General features: G+C 40.0%; 1 protein-coding gene across 2 annotated transcripts; it reads left to right on the forward strand.

Moving 5' to 3' along the window:
* The first annotated feature begins 7843 nt into the window (after positions 1 to 7843).
* Positions 7844 to 19823, forward strand: LOC123819204 (tripartite motif-containing protein 34-like). Of its 2 annotated transcripts, none has more exons than XM_045839502.1 (8): positions 7844 to 8078; positions 12675 to 13144; positions 13771 to 13866; positions 14540 to 14770; positions 16842 to 16864; positions 18011 to 18111; positions 18383 to 18409; positions 18672 to 19823. In XM_045839502.1, the coding sequence occupies exons 2-8, from the start codon at positions 12725 to 12727 to the stop codon at positions 19235 to 19237; spliced, it is 1464 nt and encodes a 487-aa protein (XP_045695458.1). In that variant the 5' UTR covers positions 7844 to 8078; positions 12675 to 12724; the 3' UTR covers positions 19238 to 19823. The 2 variants fall into 2 exon arrangements, with proteins under 2 accessions (XP_045695458.1, XP_045695459.1); XM_045839503.1 differs by having other exon boundaries at positions 7844 to 8068.
* Positions 19824 to 23641: the final 3818 nt, after the last annotated feature.

Raw genomic sequence — 23641 nt, forward strand, 5'->3', positions numbered from 1 at the left:
GAATCGAGATGGGCTATAAGTGTAAAGTGCAAACTGGATTTTGAAGGCTTGGTTCAAAAAATAATATGAGATCTTATTTTTATATTGTAGATTACAGTTGTGATCTTTTGGATATGTTGGATACACTAAAATATGTATTAACTTGTTTCACTTTACCTGTTTGATGTAGATACTAGAAAATTTTAAATTACATACGTCGCTCACATATTTCTGCTGGACAGCTTATCCTGTAACGTAATTTCTCCCCCTAAGGGGGCTCTAGTATGAGGCAGATATGTTTGTCTTTATATGGACCCTCTACTTCTCTGAGGCATTTTGTAGAGGAAGGTAATAGCAGAGAGAAGAGGATCTGAACATATCTAGAAATCGACTTTTTGGAAGATCATAGGAAGGGATCATGGCCTGAGAACAGATTCTGCATAGTCTGGTCCCTGTCCTTAGCCCTCAGTGTGTTGGGCATTGGAGTTTCATTGTGGTTTGAGGAAATACTAGTTCATCCTCTGGGCTCAGCTCTAGTGTCTGTGGTGAGGTGAAGTGCAAGTCCCAGTGGAAACTCAGTTCCAGTTTGCTCTAGGGTAGGGTTTCATTTGAGACATCAAATTTGTGGAAGACCAGAGGCCAAATGCACACTCATTCTGATTTGGACTTCAGTTGGAAGAAATAGGAAAGGATGCAGAGCAGACAAACCAGTACCTGTAAAGCTGTTGGATCTGGGGATTAAGAGATGTTGGAAAAAGAATCTGTAATTGGATCCTTCCCACTTATTTTGCCTTGTAGTAAATTCTAGACTAAAAGAGTTAGCCCAGCTGTCCTCTTCCTATGGAGGTTTCTAGGAAATTGACCTTAGATAATAGAGAAATCAAAGGGCCTGCTGGGATGCTGTAGGTGAGTTGTAGGGAGAACTATTAGGATGTGTGGGATGAGCCTGCAGTCCTGGCTTTCCCCTGGGGGCATCTGGGCAGAGGCCTACTGGCCTTGACATTTAGCCTAACACAGTATGCTAAAATGCTATGCAAAATAAATCCAAAAACATAACAATGGATCAAATACTAAAGAAATTTATTTCTTGTTCATGTGAAAATGATTGGAACTAGTGGGTAAGTGGCACTATTCCACATGGGATTCGTGGGCCCAACTTGCTTCCATCTGTGGCTCTGCCATCTGTGGCACGGTCCCCTAGGACAGTATTGCATCAGCATCAAGACACCAGAAGGGTAAAGACAACTGGGGAGGCCATGTGTTTCTTAAATCCTTAGTTCACATATGGAATTCATAATTTCTGCTCACTTTCTGTTGCTGAGAAGAGCTATGTGGCCCTACCTAACTACAAGAAAGATTGTAAAAATGTTTAGCCACATGTAATCATGTACAGTCAAATTTCAAGGGAAAGAACATGCAGATTTTGGTAAAGACCTAGTGGCCTGGAGCCTTAAACTCTTCCTCACAGAAGACCCAGGATATTTGAATTTTTTTCTGTGCTGTTCATTCCATCCCATAGCCTAAAGTTCATAAGGAAAACACCAGAAGGGTACTGCAGTTCCCAGGGTCTTGGGCAAGTGGCATAGTTATCCTAACATTTCTCAAGAAGCCTGATCTTTCTAGTGCTGTCATTTCCATTTGATTCTAATTTAAAGGGCAATTTCTGGAGTGAGGAGCTTTTTTTTTTTTTAAGATTTTATTTATTCATCTCTAGAGAGGGAAGGGAGGGAGAGAGAGAAACATCAATGTGCAGTTGCTGGGGGTCATGGCCTGCAACCCAGGCATGTACCCTGACTGGGAATTGAACCTGTGACACTTTGGTTCACAGCCCGCACTCAATCCACTGAGCTAGGCCAGCCAGGGCTGAATGAGGACCTTTTTCAACACCTTTATTGTGATGTCATTGACATATAGCACATATTTCAAGTATAAAATTTAATAAGTTTTGACTTGTGAAACATCATCACCATCAAGCAAATCAAGATATCTACCCTCTTCAAATGTTTCCTCTGACCCCTTTGTAATCTCTTCTGCCCTTGCTTACCTCACCCCCTCCCCTAGCAACCACTATTCTGCTTTTTTTCATGATAGTTTGCATCTTCTAGAGTGTCATATAAATAAATCATTTGGTATTATTGTCTGGTATCTTTCATTCTCCAGAATTTTGCTTATATCAAGAGCCCATTCCATTTTTATTGCCAAGTAGTATTTCATTGTATCAATGGATCATTGTATCAATACAATCACTGAATGTAACAACTTACCCATTTACCTGGTGATGCAAATTTGGGTGGTTTCCAGCTTTGACGACTACAAATATAACTATGTTACAGTTATATGTTATGAACATTTCTTGTAAAAGTCTTCCAGTAAACATGCTTTCATCTCTTGGCTGATTACCTAGCAGTAAAAGAGCTGGGCTACATGATAGATATATGGGTAAGGTTTTTGAAGCTGGCAAACTATTTTCTGAAATGCTAATGCCATTTTACCTCTGAGTTCAGTTGCTCTACATCCTTGTCATGACTTGGCTCAGTCTGTCTTTAATTTTAAACATTTGAGTAGATGTGCAGTGAGGTAATTCACTGTGGACTTAATCTACATTTCTTGAATGCCTTGGGATAGTGAGCGTCTGTGTAGGCACATGACTTCTGCATATCTGGTGAATGAATGGCCTTCAAATTTTTGCTCATTTTTTAAAAATTGGATTTCTTATTTTCTTAATGAGTTTTGAATGTTTTTATACATTCTGTTTTAAAAATATGTTTATTGATTTGAGAGACAGATAAAAAAATATCAGTGTGAGAGAGAAATGTTAATTGGTTGCCTCCCATACACACCCCATCCAGTACAATTCCCTCATTATGAAACTGATTTGCTAATATCTCCTCACAGAATATGACTTGCCTTTTTATTCTCTTAATAGCCTTTCAAAGAGCAAAAGCTTTTAATTTTGGTGATGTCCCACTTAGCAAGTTTATCTTCTATGAATTGTGGTTTTGATATTTAAGAACTCTTTCCTAACCAAGGGTCACAAGGAATTATTACCAAGTTTTCTTCTAGAAGTTCTATAATTTTAGGCTTTACATTAGTAACATAAAGATGTACAAACCACAATTTTAAATGATTTAATGGTTAAAAAAACAAAAGTGGGAACAGAAAGTATCTTGAAATGAATGAAAACAAAAACATCAAAACTGAGATAAAGTTAACCTAGCAGAAAGAAATATATAGTTCTAGTGCTATATTAGAAAAGACCTCAAATCAATAACCTCACCTTCTACCACATAAAAAAAATAGGAGATAAGCAAATGAAATACAAAGTAAGCAGAGAAAGAAAATAATAAAAAGCAGATAGCAAAATAGGGAACAAAAATATTTGAGGAAATCAAACAAAAATGAGATTCTTTAAGAGGATCAATTAAATTAATAAAACTCTAGCCAGATGAATGAAATTGCAAACCCAAACAAAAATATCTGCATAATTAAAAGGCATCTTCTCTTTAACAGAGCCTCCTGGCCCCAGAGATGGTGCCCTGTGCTCACAAAACTATGGAACCTATAGGTTGAATCCAGTTTTTAAAAACCAGAGAAGGTATCTGAATTCAAACAAAAAATCCAGAGAGCACCAAGTACCAGGAATCAGTTCTAGGGCTTTCCCTTCTCATCTCTGAAAGTATGTGTGGCAATCATGCCATGTTGTATTTCTGGGGCCTTTGGACTTGCTGAGTAATATTTACAGATGTGGTGTCCACAGTAGAAAGTTTGGGTGGGCTCAGGAGAATCTCTGCATAAGGAGCTTCAATCTGCAGGATTTTCTGTGGACAACAAGCAGGCATGAGTATCCAGAACCATCACCTGATGGTAACCAGAAGTTTCTCAGCCCTGGGAACCTGAGATCCTCATTAGGATAAAAGTAGAATCTGCACTCATTTGTATGAGATTCTAGTGACCTTCCATTTACCTGAGGATGATCAATGCTGGGCAATCTCTTGACCCTGACTTCAACTTCACACCTGTTTTTCCTTTTTCTTTTTTAAAATCTCAGCACCCTCAACACTTCCTCCTCCACAGTGCCTCTCTCAAGCTGCAGGCACCTTCCCAATACAAATGACTTTCATCTACTCTCCCTAGGGTCAGAAGAAAGGAGTTGTTTTTCTCCTCAGAGTAGCTTGGCCAGCTGAGATGAGATAAAGACTGAAACTTTGGAAGGAACAGATCAGTCAGGGGGAGCAGGTAGAGGAGGGTCTGTGGAAAAGCTAGGGCTTTTGGGGGAAGTTCTTGCACTCTGTGTAATCCAGAGAGCACTATAGGAAGAACTCTATGTTTATAATAAAGCTCTATGGTTCCAGCTTTCCCCTCTTTTCTTTTTCCCTTCTATAAATACCCGTCCATCATGGCACACAAGCCATGTGTGCACATGGCTGGTCATGTCTACATGCACTGGGTTGCAATTCTTTTTTTCTGAATAAACCCTTTTTGGTGATGAAACACCTAGTCAATATTATTTTTCAGTTGACACACCCTACAGGTACAGTCCTGACATGGCCACCAGTGTTCGCAGTGTTATGGATGAAATATGAGATAAATTCACACGGACTACCGAGTCCTATGGAGGAAAAGGGACAGCACAGCTACCCTCTCAAGGGGAGAGTGACTCGGAGCGGCCTGGCAACTCTCTCAAGAGGAGAGCGTCCCTATCCTTGCCTTGACAGGTTTTTATTAGGTTTCAATTTGCACGGGAATACAGGTAAAGTTCATTCATCATTGTCAGGCAATGAGGATCAAACAACAGATAGCATACAAAGAACTATGAGGGCCTATCCTGAGTCAGGGTCTGTTAGCTAAAGGGCTACAAAACTTTGGGGAACAAACTCAGTTCCTGCTCGGACCCTTATCATTTAATTGAGAGCATTCTTAGCAAAGCAGGTTTCACAGGATTTTATAAATTCTTTCTTAGGCCTGATCACCCTGAGAAACCTGCCCTTTCCAGCCCAGGGCTGCACCACCCTCTGTCATTGTTTCAGGCTTAAGTCAGGCAGGGGAAGTAAGGAAGCCAAGAGATTAGGAGACTTCTCACAAACCAAATGAGGACTCAGGCTATGTCAAAGCCGAGAGGCAAGGGTCCATCACCCCCTTTTGCTACAGCCCCCCAAGTCCTTCCCTGGGGCCTTCATGTGATCGTGCCTGTCTTAGGTCATTCCCCCCTTTGGGAATCTTACCCATCATTCGCTAAATGATCAAGCATTGGGGGCCAGTTATGGAAAAAGGAGTAGAAGCAGCGCTCCTGCCAGGGAGATAAGCTTTGTCTCCTTAGTGGCTTATGGTCCAAAGGTTGCTCACTCAGCCTTAGCCATGGGGTCGGTTACAGCTCCTAAAACCAGGCAGGGCAGTTCCCAATACAGTCCTATATCCTAAATGTTTTACATTTTCTTAAGAATACTGGAAACATAATAACAAATCTCATATTACCTTCAACTCATGGGAAGGGTGAAGGACACTTCATGGTAAGTAAATGTTAATTATTTTCATGCCAAACATGCTATTATGTCAAGCAGTCATCTTTAACGAACTCATACAATTTTAGAATATTTATATATATTTTTAATATTTTATTATTTCTAGAGAGGCAAGGGACGGAGAAAGAGAGAGAGAAACATCAATGTGCGGTTGCTGGGGGCCATGGCCTGCAACCCAGGCATGTGCCCTGACTGATAATCAAACCTGCGATGCTTTGGTTCACAGCCCGCGCTCAATCCACTGAGCTACGCCAGCCAGGGCAGAATATTTATATTTAATGTGGGATATAAGTGCATTTTTGTTGTTGAATGTGTTCTGGGAAAGCTAAAGTAAACGGTTGATGCTTTACTGGTGGGATTTGTGACTCTCAGGTGTTTTCACATGTCAGGCCTCAGACTTTCCTCTTCATTCAGTAAATGCACCACTTGGCACCTCTCTGTGCAAAACATGGAAACGGTCCCCTCCACCTACTGACAGCTGGAGCTGCATCCAGGAAGCTTGAACTCTGAAAGTCTACACTGTGTTGTGCTAGCCGCCCTATCAGCATCCCCTTTCCTTCTGAGTCATTCAGTCTCAAACTACCATTGGCTGCAGGTGTGGGCAACTGCAGCCCTGTGTGGTCTTTTATAAACCTGGGCCAAGGATGTCAGTTTTGAGAGAGCATCCCAGCTCCTTTCTGTCTCCAGATTGCTGTTTACCTCAGACAGGGAGACCTGATTTTTGAAAGAATATAATAGCGTATAAAATATACTAAAATAAATTTCAGTGGAAGGAGTGTGATCCTTTTACACAAATAAAAAAGGCAAAGGGTAGCACAAACTAACAAAACTAAATGGAAAGTAGTTCATTACAAATAATTAAAATATTAAAAAATATTGCACAATTCTATGCTTATAAGCTTTAGAATATCTGTAAAGCAGTTTTGTGAAAAATGTTAAAAATGTAATATTTGAAAAACAACCAGAAAACTTTATAATGAAATAAAAATTAAAAGATATGCAAAATTATCTATGAAAGATAATGGAAATGAATTCCATTGGGCCTTATGTGTGTGTACTGATACTTGTGGAGACCCAGAGCTTCTGAGGAATTTCTGCAGGGAATGGCTCAAAGAGAAGAAAGTCCTGCTAAGCCCAGCTCTGGGAGAGCGTGGGGCTAAAGGGAATACTGGGAGTGAAACCAGAAGTATCTGGGAAAGTAACCGTGCAGAAAATTCATTTCCTTAATATCACCTTTTCTCCTTCCTTTTGATTCAAATTGGCACCATCCAGCACCCTGACTCACCCACGTCACTCTTCCAGGTATGTCCACTCCCTTAATCAGTAAGCCCTCAGGACAATGAGATTCTGATCAGCATTAAATAATCTTAGGAACAAAGCCTCAGTTCTATTGACTACAGTTTCAGTCAAAACAGACCTCAGTTGGGTTTCAGCTCCAGATCCACAGAAGTGGAACCATCCCTCCGATGACACCCTCATGAAGCCAGGCAGAGTGACTCCATGGCTGACATTAAGACCCCATACTGTGATCAACAACTCCCTCCTTTTCCCTGACCAATCAGTAGAGCCCACAATCCCAACGCCCTTAGTTGCCAGGATTAATGATTTGCTCCTATATAACCCACCTCCTATAAGCCATCAGGGAGCCAGCTATCAGAGTAATAGCTCACCTGTGACTCTGGGTTTGGTGTCATTTCCTTAAAAATAAACCTTTACTCTTTTTGCTGCAAACTCCTGTTTGTGATAGATTGATTAATTGGGTTTTTATACATATAAGGAGACAAACCCCTTTACTTAATAAAAAAAGCTACCACTGTACTCCTGCTCTGGTATCTATGTAGTGGTTGTCATCATCCTCCAGATAATTTCAGTTCTCCCTCTACCTGCATAAACAAGACTCCATGATGGGACCCTTGTACACCTCTTGTGGCATCTTTTCTGTTTACCTGGAGCTCCAAGTACAATCCCATGGAACCATTTGCAGATTGCTGAACACACCAAACTTGCTTATCATTCCATCCAGGCCATTTCTGCCTCCCAAAGGTATAGCTCCGCTGCCGGGAATGCATCAGAGGAACTCTTGATACCCTAATATGAGTTTCCAAAAGTGACCAGTTTTTTTTTCTACTTTGAACATATGTGTTGGTAGATGATTGGACTGGGTAATTCTTTGTTGTGGGAACTGGCCTGTGCATTACAGAATGGTTAGCAGTATTCTTAGCCTCTACCCACTAGATGGCAGCAGCCTTCCGCGTAGTTATGACAACCAAAACTGTCGGGCACTGACAAACTCCCCTGGGGCAAATCTTTCCTCCCCACCCCCACCCTTTTAGAACCACTGAGTTAAAGTATTACTCTCTGTAGCAGCCCTAAAGGACTGCCGCCCATTTGGCCCAGAAGCTCTTTCCCCTTTCTTTTTCCTGCCAGCTGGGCGAATTTCACTTTCACTTCTCAGCCAGCTCCTGAGGAGGAACTACTTCATGCTGACTGAGTCCCCGTTTGGAAAATGAATCCTAACCAGGCCTGTCTTTTCCTCACCTCATAAACCGGGAGTCAAGACATCTCCACTGGTACCTAAAGGTGGGTGGGGAGGTTATGGAGGGCAGAGGGTGAGAAACTTCCAGAGAAGAGTACTTGGTGAAGTTAGCTGAGTTTAGTTTGCGGCTCAGATGTGCTCTGAAGGGAAGAAAAGCAAGCTTGCAGGCGTCCTGCTGTGAGTGCAGACAGATGGCAGCACTGGAGAGGGGTAGCCTTGAGAGAAAGGAGTGTTCAAGAGGCAGAGGGCCTTGTTTGTTTCCTGCAGGGGCCCTTATTTTTCCAGGCTGAGTTCATACCCTTCCTCTCTAGTTTTGATTGTCTATCTTGCTGAAAGGAACTGGAATCTCTGTTTCTATATCCGTCTTGACCTCTCTCTCTGTTAAGAAGGTAAATAGAAAGTCTTTTCTGCCTGACTCCATTCTCTGTTTGTGAAAGAGGTCCCTGTTTTACAAATGTGTGAAAGCCCAAGCTCAGATAGAATGGAGACTTAAGGGCATGGCCAGGGATAATACTGAACCTGATTCTTTAACTCCCCTCCTAGCAACCACCAAGGAGCTGCCTGTGGCCTTCCTGACATAACCTCAGCTGTTGGCAGCCCTAAAGACAGCAGGCTGAGTGATTTATCTTCTGCCTGCATGCTTCTGATGCTGTCTTTATCCTCTGACCTCCTGAGCTTCAGTCTCAGGAATCTACTTGTACTTTGCTGTATAGACCTGCTTGCTTCTACTTCAGTAGCCCATTGACACTGGTGTCCTCACCTGCCTTAGAGGTCTTAGACACACCTTTACATTGATTGCTGCCTCTACTGCTTAGCATTTTTCTTTGGTCTGAGCTAATTAATAGGGGTTGATTATTGCTCAGAAGGAGCCCCAAGATTTCACAGTCTTGCTAAGAAGTTTGCTCTGACACTATGTCCCTTCCTAAGCTCACTTGTGAGCAACTTGCACAACATTGATATGTTACATATTTTCCAACACATGCCCATTCTGTCCTATAATCCCACTTTTCAGAAATCACTGTTACTACCTTCCTGGGAGTCCATGCCTACAACGGAGAGGGTACATATCTGCCCAGATATTGATTGTCTCCCCTGGGTCAAAAACAAGGCCCAATACATAGCATGAACAGATATATTAATTTATTTTAAAAATTTATTTCATATGAACTAAAGCAGGCCATTGCTATGAAAAAGTGCAATGACTACCCATTCAACATACAAGTCAAATATGTATAGGAGCTCACATTCCAGTTAAGGAGAGATCATAACAAACAATAAATAATTGATACAGTATACAAGAATGTGACTAAGATTATGAGGTAATGTTTTTAAAATGTTAAATGAGGGTGAGGGATCTGCAGTGATCTACAAAAACCCTTGCTAGAGCAGTTGGGTAGAGGGTCATTAATGTGAGGCGGATTTACCCTTGGCCTCTAAGGGGTGGCTGAAGTATGGACTCTGAGCCTGGAAGAAGAGACAGGGAGAGGTGCAGTGTTTCCGAGATCCCCAGGTCTCTGGATGCCAAAAACAGGTTCTATTTTACCCATTGGCAGTTGCTGACCCAGGAAACCAAGGAAAGTATCTAGGATGTCTGAAAACTTCGAAGGACATCCTTCCTGCACTTTACTTCCAGAAGACACTTTCATTTTATTATAAAACCTGCAGAGAGGCATACCGTTTGCATTATCATGAATCCAGATGTTAGGAGAAGACTCAATTGTTGGACACAGTTTTCTAAAACATAGGGAAGCCAGCTGACCTGACAGTTCTATCAGGCGGATGCTGCTTGTGTTCTTTTCTCTATCTCCCTGACTGCTGCTTTGCTCTTGGGTCACTCTTGGACATTGGTGGCGTTTCTGTTCATGTGTGGGGCTCTGCCTTCTTTGTTCCCTTCTCTTTCTGTGGTCATTATGGTGGCAGCTGCTTTGACACCAACTCGTAGCCCCACTCTAATCTGAGGTCCACTACCCCACGGGAGAAAGCATGTTCCATTCCTCTCTCCTTTATAGGTTCTTGATATTTCTCAGCATTGTTTGAATACTGAACACAGAGAAAGACAATGAAACTGCATGATCATGGTTGGCTTAGAGCTTCAGTTTTAAGCAGGGGTAGAAATTATCATTTTGTGTAGACCCCTGGTTTAGCTAGTCATTCGAGCCTGATCTAATCAATTGTCACTGAAGCCAGGGTTTTAGACAAATTTTAGTAGCTGTGCTATTGGATTGCCTACTAACCCACATTCATGGGACTCTTATTCCTCATTAGGATCACTTTATGGATCACTGGAGAAGTAGGTAGTCTTCTAGGCCTAAATGTAACTCCACACAGCACTCATTACCCCCATCTTTTCTTTTTAGAGCAAGGGGAATATTTATATTTTGTTACATACCTCAGATTTTTTACTGTCAAATCTTTTCAACTATATTCATAACCTAAGGCTGCTGTAACAAACTTCCATGAATTAGATGACCTAAAAGAGCAGTAATTTATTCTTTCATAGTTGAAGATACCAGAAGTCCAAAGGCAAAGCAGTGGTAGAGTTGGTTTCTCTAGGAGGCTCTCAGGGGGAATCTGTTCCATGTCTCTTCGTTTCTGGTGGTTTCCAGCCATCTTGGGCATTCCTTGCCTTGTTGCTGTATTACTCAATCTCTGCTACCATTGTCACATGGCCTTCTTCCCTAAATGCCTGTGTACCTTTTCCTCTTCTTATAATGACTCTGGTTATTGGATCTGGTTATCTACCTAACCTCTTCCAGTATTACCTCATCTTAACTTGATTACATCTGCAAATATCTTATTGCAAAATAAGGCTATATTCACACAGGTAAACATATTTGTGTGAGGAACACAACTTCAATCCATTGGAAGAAGTATCAAGGTAGTTATAGCCACTGAGATCTTCTCCCCCTCCCCGACAGTTCCTTGTCTATATTTTTCCCAGGTTCTAAGAGTCAGCCTCACCATGTGACCACTCTGTGGTGTCTTCTGACAGACCACTAGCAATAGTTTCAGATTTGATTTGCCATTCCCACTTGGTGACAACAGGACATAAACCAGTCAGGTTTACTTAGCTTAACAAAGGCATATAAGATAGGAGACACAGCATATTGTCACGACTGCCCCAGCTGAGTTCTAATGAGGGTCCATACAGGGATATGGGAAGGACAATACTTTATGTCCCTCATGACAAGAGACTGTCACTTTTATACCATTTAGGATGTGTCACATTTCAAGCCCTTTTAGGCTACTATAGTGCAAAAGACCTAGCAGTTCTCTGCACACCAACCACACTGGCATTCTAAAATTTGTAGAAGATACTGTGTCCTCCATCAAAGGGGCATTCTCACATGTGATTCCTTCTCCCTAAAATATTTCCCTTTTCTCATTCCATATTCCATCTTTTAGCTTTTAGCTCAAGCTTTACTTATTCAAAGGGGCTATCTTTGATGTTTTCCTATTTAATTTCCCAAAAATATATCCTCTGGAGCCCTGGCTGGCTTAGCTCAGTGAATTGAGCCCGGGCTGCGAACCAAAGTGTCGCAGGTTCGATTCCCAGTCAGGATACATGCCTGGGTTGCAGGCCATGACCTCCAGCAACCGCACATTGATGTTTCTCTCTCTCTCTCTCTCTCTATCTCCCTCCCTTCCCACTCTAAAAATAAATAAATAAAATCTTAAAAAATATATATATCCTCTGTATGGTAGTGTTTATCACACCTACCAGATCTCTGAAAGAGGACCCTGAGGACATTATATTCACCCTAATTCAACTTACTGAATTGAATAATCTTTGTAAGTCACTTGATTCAAGTAGACACACTGAATAAAGGGAGTGTTCTTATTTTTCAAGGATGTTTATGTGAGGAATAAATAGGCCACAGTAATATATAATTGCAACTGGTTAACAATTGTTATGGATAAGATTACTTCCCTATAGTGGTCCTTGCTGTTTCTGTCGGCATATCTGGGGAGTAAATATGAGAAGGCTCTGAAGGCTCTGTATAATTGCGATATAAATTGCAATTATATTAGGAGGTAAATACTTCTTCAGTGGAATCCATTTCTATGATTCCAAAGCTCACCTATTGCTGAACAGCTAATTAATGAAAAAAAGTCTAATTACCTATGAAGAAATGAGGGGATTCTTCACACATTTATCAAGCATTGTGTTCCTGTGTTTTTGCTGCTCAGCAGTGAATAAAAACAAAGTGCCTGATCTATGTGTGGGTTACATTTTAAGAGCAGGGCATTTAAGAAAGGATATCATGTATTATATAGTGGTAATAAGAAAAAATAGCAAATAACACTCTTAGTGATGTTTTAGTGATTGTGCTATAAAAAGTTTGTCATATTAGGCCCGTCTGCTGAGGAGACATGTAAGAAGGGAGTTCAGTGAAGTATGAGAGGAAGTCATACAAATATCAAAGGCAGGATCATTCCAGACTGAAAGAGAAACAAAAGCTCTGAAGCATTAATGGCTGACCAAGTCACTGAATTCAATTTCTGGGTTTTTTTTCCCCCTCTTCTTTTTTATCCATCAATATTTCAGTTTTGGCCAATTCTTAATGTCAACATGATTAGCATCCTTTTTATTTGTGCCATTCTTACACCATCTCCTTCCAATCTGCCCATTCATCTAGGAATCTTTAAGCAAGAAGAGCCTAAGGAAGAAACCAGGGGAACAGCTACCATGGCTTTAAAATTCCTGGTGAACATAAAAGAAAAGGTGACTTGTCCCATTTGCCTTGAGGTTTTGATAGAACCCCTAAGTCTAAATTGTGGCCACAGCTTCTGCAAAACCTGCATCACTAACAATAAGGAGTCAAAGATCGGCCCAAAAGGGGAAAGCAGCTGTCCTGTGTGTGGTGTCAGATATTCACCTGGAAACTTATGGCTTAATCAGCATCTGGCCAACATAGTGGAGAAGCTCAAAGAGGTAAAATTAAGCCCTCAGGAGGGGCAGAAGAGAGATGTCTGTGTGCACCATGGAGAGAAACTCCAATTCTTTTGTAAGGAGGATGGGAAGGTTATTTGTTCACTTTGTGAACATTCTCAGGAGCACTGTGGTCATCAGATATTCCTAATGGACAAGGTCGTCAAGGAATGTCAGGTAAGGCCCATGACGGAGGGGGTGGGAGGAAGGTAGTACTTGGTGGAGAAATCTTTCCATCCTGCTTTACTCACCAGAGCATGATATATAGTACTGAGTCCTGTTATCTCCTCCCATATATGTCTCTTACCCTGTTCTCACCGTCCCATGCCTGAAGGACATTTCTGTGTATTCCTTCCATTTACATAAAGGATGAGCCTAGAGTACAGACTCTGGCCAAGACTGAAAGATTTTCCTACTTTCTTTTTCGTCACATGGATGGAAAATTTCTCTCACAAGTTGAGCTCTCATTGCTCCTCTCAGCAAAATGATTGCTGTTAAACATTGTGGATTGGATGTGGAAAAAGTTTCAACAAGAGAATAGGACTTTCCTTGGCTGTAGCAGGATCAATACTTACTCTAAGAAGAAAGAAAATCAGGCTATATTTGGTGAGGGAATAGTGACTTTCATCACCCAGGAGTAAAGAAAACATTCACCTCCTCAGATTTTCTCTCATGTCATAGATTCTAATCAGTTTCTGTAAACCAGTCTCTTCTGAGATCAGCCTTGTTTATTCCTCATTTATTCTCTCTTTAAGTACTGAGAAAACCCATGGCTTGACTGTGTTGTGATTCCTCTCTCACAGGAGAAGCTCCAGAAATCTTTGGACAGACTGAGGAAGGAGCAGCAGGAAGCTGAGAAGTTGGGCGCTGACATCAGAGAAGAGAGGACTTCCTGGAAGGTATGAAGAGACTGTTCCTGAGGAATTTCTGAGACAGAAATCTTGGCAGGACCTTCCACATCAATCACAAGGCAGTCCCTTTCTCTTTATTCCCTGACATTGGATGAATCCAGAAGCCATTTGATTAGTTCTCTTCCTTGTCCTATCTCTGTTGGGGTGGGGACAGGAGAGTAGATGTTACAAGTAAACATATTACAATACAGATGTTATAAGTACACACAGACACTTGGAATTGAGAGAAAAGACAGACTTTATGGTAGGGAAGGGTAAAGAATTCTGTCTTCCATTCCTCTTTTCCAGCAAGGCTCTAACACATCCAAGTGGAAGGAACACACTGGACAAAGATTTTCCTCAAGGTCCCATTGTGAGAGTGTGGTCATGCAGGAAGGCATCAATGTCCAGGACAGCTGTCTACAACCTACACCTTACTCAAGTTTTACATTTGTTCCAGGGTTGGCCTAGATATGACAGTGTGAGGCCTTTTTGGTTTGTATAGAAAGGAAAATACCACAAAATAAAAACCAGCTTTCCCCAAAATTGTTCCCATGTTTTCACTCCTCTCCTGGTTAGAACTCCCTGAAAAAATAATTTATTTTCCTGGCACCTAATTGCTTGCACAGTAGGCTCTCTGGCTGATAGAATCATTACTTCTCTCTCTTGTTCTACCTTGCAGAATCAGATACAGACTGAGAGACAAAGGATACAGTCAGAATTTAGTCAGCTTAGAAGCATCCTGGATAATGAGGAGCAAAAAGAACTGCAGAAACTGGAGAAAGAGGAGATGAAGACCCTGGATGACTTGGCTGAGGCTGAGAATGAACTGATTCAGCAGAGCCAGTTGGTGAAAGAGCTCATCTCAGATCTGGAGCGTCGCAGTAGATGGTCAGCAACAAAGCTGCTGCAGGTAAAACGGGTGACCTTAGCTGAGATTCCCCAAATACAGTCTAAATTGCTTTCTCTTCTGTGTCTTTGGACTCTAATCCTGATGCTAGCCCTAACAGACAGGTTCCTTTGGCCACGTGGAAGGTCTAATAATAAAGTCAACAGTTAGTGAAGAAAAGAAACGTATGAAACACAAAAAGCCCGGAATTTGAGCTTCCAGATCCACCTGTGACTAAAGTGGTATCTCTCTGGCCATAATCATCATCATCATCTTCTTCTTCTTCTTCTTCTCCTTCTTCTTCTTTTTCTTTTTTTTGTTAAGGAGATTTTAGTTGATTTCTTTGTCATGTACAACCAATTATGCTAATGCAGAGAGCAAAACATTCCTTTAGTTATAAACCCAGCCAGAAGTATTTAAAAGTAAGCCCAAATATATTGAAACATAGTGTTCAGAACAAGCAATCTATACAGTGATGATATGGAAATGCAGACCACCAAAAGAAGTTAAGGATATGGAAGGTACAGGATTGGTTTGAGACAGGGACTAAATATATATTGTTACCATTTTTGACAAGTGGGCATAAGAAAAAAAACAGTATGGTTATAGGTTATACAGGTTATATTTTTAATATATATATACAGGTTATATATAATTCATGTTATATTATATTTATATAATATATAAACATATAATATAATATGTGTTATTATATATTGATGTACAGTATACTATATAATATATTAAATATTATATATTTGTATAATATATAAATATAACATATATTTAAATATTATATAAAATATAATACAGGTTATATTTTAGATATTCTGGATTGTTGCTATGTTTCTTATTTGTCGTGGAATGTATTATCCTGGATACATGACTTGACAGAAATGCCAAAGATTAAATTTGTAAAGTTTGGAATTAATAACACCTGCTGTGAGCTAAATTTTGAAAAGTGGAAGAAGTTTTCTGTATATAATATGATGTATTCTGCAAATAAAGATAGTTTTACTTTTTTCCCAACACAGATGCTTTTTTAAAATTTCTTTTTCTTGCCTAAACTTCTTTTTCTTACATGCTGATGTAAGTAGTGACAGCAGACATCCTTGTCTTGTATTCAGTTTTTCATGATTCCATATGATATGTGGGTTTTTCTAAGATGCCTTATCAGACTGAGGAAGTCCCCTTCTATTCTTATTTTGTTGTTATTGTTGCTGTTTTGGTTTTATCATTAAAAAGTTGGATTATATATCCAAAAAAAATTGGATTTTATCCACTTTTTTTCTGTCTTTTAAATCATCATGTGGTTTTTATGTTTAATTCTATTAAGATGGTGTTTTATATTGATTGCTTCTCTTATGTTAAACCAACCTTGCATTTCTGGGATAAAACAAGTTTGACATGCTATATAATCTTTTATATTTTGCTGGATTCAACCTTGTATTATTTTGTTGCAAAAGTTTGTGTCTATATTCATAATGACTGTTGGCCTATAGTTGACTTTTTGTGTGTGTGATGTCTTTGGTTTTAACATCAGAATAGTCCTGGTGTATAAAATAGGTTGGCAAATGTGCCCTCAATTTTTATTTTTTTTGAGTGATTTATGAATTGTTTGTAATATTTCATCTTTAAACTTTTAGTAGATATCCCCAGTAAAGCCATCTGAGGCTGGACATTTCTTTGCAGAACGATTTTGATCTCTAATCCAATTTCTCTATGTTTTAAGTCTATTCAGATTTTTTATTTCTTCTTGAATCAATATTGGTAGTTTCTGTGTTTCTAGGAACTTGTCCATGTAATCTAAATTATCTAATTTATTGGTATGCAATAATCCCTAGCCTTTATAGTCTTTAATATCTATAAAATCAATGGTAATAGCTCCTCTTTCACTTCTTAATTTAGTAATGTACCTCCATTCTCTCTCTTTTTTTTTTCTTGGAATGGCTAGCTAAAGCTTTGTCTATTTTGTTGGTATTTTCAAATACCGTTTGATTTCTCTGATATTCTTTATTGTTTTTTTACCCTTCCTTTTATTAATCCTCTTTTTATATGTATACCCCTTGACTTGTATTTTCTTTCTTCTTCCTAGGACATGAGTGGAATCATGAAATGGTGCGTATGGGTGATCAGGAGTGGTGCATTTGTGTTATAAAGAAAGGTTTGTAGTCACAAGAGTTATCTGGTTATCAACCAGAATGAAAAGTCTCTCACAGCAAGAAAGCTTAGATGTAGTATTATTTCAAATTGCTGATCATAGATGAGGATTTAAGAGTTCATATCTGTTGAGAATGAACCAGATTCTATGGTAGTGAATTCAATGGTTGAAATTCACCGAGTTAGACCTGGTGAAGACAATAGGGATAAGAGACTTCACTATTAGACTCTTATGACTTCACCCACTTAATTCACTCTCTCTCCTTTCTCTGGTTCCTGTATTCCATAGATACTTGTGTTTACCACATGCAGGGCCTCATCAAACTCTAAAATAAGTTATGGGGCAGCACCTTTACTCTTATTTTGCTTAAATAGAAATAGAGGATACCAGGCCATTCTACAAGGTTCTCTTCAGATTTCCAAAAAAAGACCTGAGCCTTGTGGTTTGTGGCTTTGATCCTTGTGCCAATAATTAAACTCTCCTGTTCACATACCTTAGAAGCTTATATAGGGAAGTTTAGCCTTTGTGTCTAAAGTTGCCAATTTACCTAATAGCTTCAAATTCCTTACAAACACATGAAATTCTAACCATTTTTCACTAAATAAACAACTTCCTCCTTGCCAAGTGTTTTTAACTTTTCCCAGAACACCTGAAGTCTCAAATGTTATTTGTGGGTCACACCACTGGAGATCAGGGTTTGGACTAGGGCATAGGCACAGGCTCAAAAAGAGACCCATATCACAGCCAGGATCTACACTCTCACCACTGATCTGCCTGAAAGCCCACATCTGTGGCCTCTTTTTGGGAGACTCACGTGATGTGGAAAACCCCGAATATCTATAAGGTATCAAGGGAAGAGATAATTATTCTATTTTTACAAGACAAAACTGTTTATTTGAGGTGCAGACCTGCCCAAGGTCACACAGAGGGTAACTGGGAGGGAAGATCCTTTTTCTGGTTCCAGTAGCAGGGCACTCCTTTCTCCCCATCAGGCTTCTCAGGGAAGAAGGGTCAAGTGTATTAATGGTATGGAAGAAGAAGAAAGTGGTATTAGGGGGACACAAGGTAAGAGACCTGGGGTCAATATTTTTTGTCATCCCTAGGAGTGAGGTGTGGACGTTGAAGAAACCAAAACCTATTTCCAAAAAACTGCAGCATGGATTCCATGCTCCAGATCTGAGTAGAATGCTTCAAGTGTTTAAAGGTGAGGAGAGTGGCAGGAGTGTGGATGTGGGACTAAGCTGGAGATGCTATAGTTCCACTGTGAGAATAGAAGGGTGGATGTTCAGAAAAGAAGGGATATTGCTGACAAAGATGTGGTTAAGGGAAAATGACTAAGTTCTGATTCATCCTCTCATTCATCACTTCATAGCCTCATGGTAGTCTTCTCCCCTGCCCCTACTCTAGAGGAGAAATAGCTATCAGTATTTAATCTTTGATTCTAATCAACATTATTAAATCTTTTATCATTTCAGAGCTAACGAATGTCCAGTGCTACTGGGGTAAGAAGTTACTGGGTCTCCAAATCACTTTGTTCTGATCCCCTTTCAGAAGTTTGTGGTTTCGTAAGATTTGATGATCTCAACCCCCTGTGTTCCTCTCACAGCCTAAATTTAATATGTTTCTCCAGTGTTTTACCCCACTTCCCAAATCCATCAATACAAGTCCTTCCTGGTCACTTTCCAAGTTCCCTCTTCATGTCACCACATAAACCAACCTGTAGCTGTCACCTAATCATATCTTTTCTCTTTTTTTTTCCTGCAGTGGATATCACATTGAATCCATTCAACCTCAATCTGAATCTTGTCCTTTCAGAGGATCACAGACAGTTGGCATCTGTGCCAATCTGGCCTATAAAGTATTGTAATTATGGTGTCTTAGGCTCTCAATATTTCTCATCAGGGAAACACTACTGGGAAATTGATGTGTCCGAGAAGACTGCCTGGATCTTGGGGATATACTGTAGAATACGTTCTAGTAGTATAAAGTTTGGTGTTAGACGGAGCACAAAGTATCAAAATGCTTACTCCAGATACAAACCTGAAAATGGCTACTGGGTTATAGGCTTACAGAACAAATCTGAGTACACTGCCTTTGAGGACTCTCCCACCCCAGATCCCAAGGTCCTGACTCTTTACATGGCTGTTCCTCCCTGTCGAGTTGGGGTTTTCCTAGACTACGAAGCAGGCACTGTCTCATTTTTTAATGTCACAAATCAAGGGTCACTCATCTACAAGTTCTCTAAATGTCACTTTTCTCAGACTGCTTATCCATATTTCAATCCTTGGAACTGTCCAGTTCCCATGACCCTGTGCCCACCAGGCTCCTGAGCCCTCTCCTTCCCTCACCCACTCCTGTGTAGCAACTTGTCCTGGGGCTCACCTCCTGCCCCTGAGCTCACTGCTCCATTCACACCATCTCTTCTTTGCCGTCTCCCTTCTTCAGGACTTTTAGTCATTTGGGGGATTTGCACTGTTTCTGATGTAAGTTAGACAGGAAGCTTATTTGCTCATTTACCATTTTCTGTATTCTCAGTAAGAGACATCTAATCCCTCTTAAAGACAGCAATGTTAGTATAACATCTCTGCACTCCCATTTTTCCTTATTTTCCATTATCACTGATTTGAAGAGGCATGAATCACCTGTCTGCCACCAGCCATGATCTCAGGACAACACACAATCACCCCACCCACCCTCACCAACTGAGGAGTATCTGAGTGTGTGTCTTTGTGTTGCCCAGCATACAGCAGCAGGCTGTTCAGAGGGCTGAGAAAAAATGAAAACCAAATATATTTACCCAGAATGAAAATTTTATGTTCAGAGTGTTTGAATCCTGTTTCTTCTCTTACAAGGTGTGTAACAATCAATAAGTTTTTGTTTCTTCCCATAAAATACAAATTGAAATTTTAAACTGCACCACAGTCTTAAGTTCATTGTCTAAAACTGTCACCCAATGTACAGCTTCTATTTATGTGTCCTGCAGGATATAGTGAATATTTGCTCTTGTGATCACTGAAGAGTATAAGTTGTGTAAGTGACCTGTGCAACAGGTCTGTGTCCTTCCTTCAAAGAAGCAGTAAGTGCTTCTGCTGCAGCCTCATTTGTCAGGTTCCAGGTTCTACTGTCAAGACCAGCCCAGTCCCAGTCTTCAGTTGCAGACCTTTTTACACCGAGACTGGGAATGGATCAAAAAACACAAAAGTATGACATTCTTTCAGGTACAGCTTTTTGATGTTCAAACTCTCCTGTGGTGAAACATCTGAGTATAACACCCTACATATCATCCCATGCACTTTTCCCCCCTTACTTTTAAAATCAGTTTCAAGTTATGATAAGGAATAGACTTCCCCAGGAGAAACAAATTTTTTTTTTAGAGAAGCATGCATTATAAATTAGGGCAGGGTACTGCACAGAACGCAAATGAAGATATAAAGGGGTAACAGTGGAAGGAAAAAGAGAATACGTGGCTTGGGAAGATATGTACATGCACACTTATACTTACACACATACACACATAGGTATGTATAAACATAAATATATGTATAACTACATACAGAGTTTTTTATCCAAGTTAACTTTCAAAAATATAAAAATTCCTATCAGGGAAGTAAAGAAATTTGTAAACTTATGAGGTATGTGCAAAAGTTCCATAGCTAATGTGTGGAGGAACCAAGATTTGAACCAGGTCTGTGTATTCCCAACACAGATGCCATTCCTGCAGAGTTCACTCCCCAGGAATAGGTATGAGCCAAATTCCCTAGGATGGGGGTAAAAGGAAAAAAAAACAGGAAATGCTTATTTACAGCAGGAGCCTGGAGCATCATGGGAAAATCTTAGGTGCCAGGAAATATTAATTGATGTACTCACTCCAGTAGCCATTAATGAAGTGGGAGCTGCTCACAGTAGTGGTTAAAGCCAAGCCACATACTTAATGATGATGGTGCTCTTGCAGGTGTCATGTTGTAGAGTGTGAACACTGGACAGTCAAGAGCCTTGACTTTGAAATTTGATAGAATTTCATGATCACACTGATGCTGCTGCCTACTGGTCCATATTCAGTTCAATTAAATTGGATTCAATTTCTCATCATAAATAAATATACTAGGAATAACATAAGAATATTGTAAGAATTGAAAAATAGAATGTTTGCACTAACTTTCTAATTTCTTAGCACATAAGCAGTGGTCCAAATTGTTGACTAAATCTCTTTGTGACTTCAAATAGTGAATGTTAGAAATGTATATTAATTTACTTTGGATATTAATGACTTTGTTATGCTCTGAAAAAGAATAACGATTAAGGAACCACATCATTTTTATTCTTTTCTCATAACAAATATTTCTGTTATTTAAAAGTTCAAATATATGTTATCTTATAAATAGTTTTCTGGTATACAATTCTAGGTTGTAATCTATTTTTTAAACATCCCTTTTGGCCCTGGCTGGTGTGGCTCAGTGGATTGGGCACTGGCCTGTGAACCTAGAGGTTGGTGATTAAATACCCAGGTAGGGCACGTGCCTGGGTTGTGGGTCAGGTCCCCAGTTGAGGGTGAGTGAGAGGGAGCCGATTCATCCATCTCTTGCACATTGATGTTTCTCTCCCTCTCCTTCTCCCTCCCTTCCACTCTCTCTAAAAGTAAACTAATTAATTAATTAATTAATTAATTAAAAATAATAAACTTTTTTTCGAATTTGCAAGTTAGCAATCTATCAATCATATTGTTTTATTTTTATTGTGCTAAAAACACTATGGGACCTAACTGCTTAAATTTTTAAGGTGCTGCAGTCCAAAAGATTTAAAGTTTCAGTTATGCAAAATGAGTAAGTTCTACAAATCTTTTATATAACATTCTGCCTATAGTTAACTATACTGTATTATGCATTTAGCGATTATTTTTTTATTTTAAAATAAAGTTTTATCTTTTGTTGTAGCTACCTACTCTTTTATTTGAATTACTGGAATAGTTTTTTTCCTTAATCTAAGTGAATATACCAGATATAAGTTGATTTGACACTATTTTCTATTCCATAGTAATTCTTTTTTCTAATGAAAGCCTTTTCTGTGTTGCCCAGATATATTTCCATGTCTCATTATTGGTTCACAGTATGACTTACAGTGATAGAGGCAGGGTCAGGAGTTCTACATGGCCTCCCTCAGCATTGGCTTATGTAGATCAATGTCTCCCTTTCCTGGCCAGCCTCACTCTTTCCAGGGAGCTGAAAGGCTGCAGTTGTCCTCAGGAGTGAGAAAAGCACAGGAATGATAGTTCCTGCAGCACAGGGTGTTGTCAGCATGTCTTTGGCATTTTCATTTCCTGCTCTTCTCAACCTACTTATTGGCCAAGAGAAATTCATAAAATGGGCTACTTGGCCAGTGTCTGCTCTGGTCCCTGTTTCACAAGAAATTCTTTGGTTCTCCATTTGTGGAAGACCTGTCATGGGAGAGGGATTCCAAGATAGCTACTTTCAACCCACACACACTCCTCTCTCATAGACACTGAGGGAAACCCATCCTTATAGTCCCTTTGACCTCTGCTTTCCTGTCACCCTATTGCCACAATGACTGAAGCTATAACTCATGAAGAAACACCTGTACACTGTAGAGTTATACAGCAAGCATCTCTCCAGGATATTCATGGGTTTGTGTTCCCTAGAATGTCCAGGCTTCCAGTTCAAATGTGAAACAACTTACAGAAAAGTACCTGAGTTAATCAAACACAAAGGAAAAATTCTTCACACTAGGACATCTTTAGAAAAAAAGAAAAGAAAAAACAGCATCCATGACCCCAACAGAAGCCTACTCCTTATAGAGTGTGAAGCTTGTACATAGCTTTAATATACTTTGCTTCTCAGAAAATGTCATAAGAACAGATTCTTATGGCAGATTCTGGATTCCAAATGAGAAGTTCACTGGGCATCAAGTGTGGGTTTTCTCATGAGGCAAGTACTTTGTCTAAGGTTTTTCCTTCTCTCTCACCTCTGAACTTCTACACTGTTCAAACCAGATGTAACAGCTGCTGTGAAGTCCTTGTGTACTAAATACAACAGGCCCTCTGCCCAAGCCCTCAATCCATTTTACTGAGACCATGGATCTAAAACCTGATCTTATCTGGAAACAACACCTGCACAGTCAGACCCAGAAATAGTGTTTAATCTGGGAACCCTGTGGCCAGTCACACTGACTGATAAAATTATTCATCACAATTACTTCTCTTTTTGCTTTTTATTATGCTAGCACTATAGAGATTATTTGTTAAACAGTGTTAGATGACATTGCCCAATAAATGTCACTTCATTTTGATCTCTGAAGTTCACTTAGGGAAAAGTGTCATTTTGTCCCTATTGAATCCAGGTTCTGAAAGTCAGCATCACCATGCTACCAGTGTGGGAGAGCCCTCCTGACTGACCACCTGAGGTAATTTCAGATCAGAGCATCCATTCCTTCTCACATGACCTAACAGGACACAAATGGGCAGATTCACTTCCTTCAGCTGGTGGATACAGGACAGGAGAGAGCTGTCAGTACCACTGCCTCAGGTGAGCCTGCAGAGTGGGTCCTCACTGTGGTAAAAGACAGACTTAATTCCCTCCTCAGGGCACCTCTTTTGTAAGGTGCCATGGTGAGGTTGATGTGTGGGACAGTACACAGCTTAGGGAAGCCTAATTCTCCAAAGATTAATTACCCTGAGAGCCATGAGAACAGCTTCAGGGAGCAGAGCTCAGCTAGGATTAAAA

The sequence above is a fragment of the Phyllostomus hastatus genome, unplaced genomic scaffold (genome assembly GCF_019186645.2).
Source record: "Phyllostomus hastatus isolate PE091 unplaced genomic scaffold, TTU_PhHast_1.1 phas_contig_304, whole genome shotgun sequence".
In the NCBI taxonomy this organism is placed as follows: Eukaryota; Metazoa; Chordata; class Mammalia; order Chiroptera; family Phyllostomidae; genus Phyllostomus; species Phyllostomus hastatus.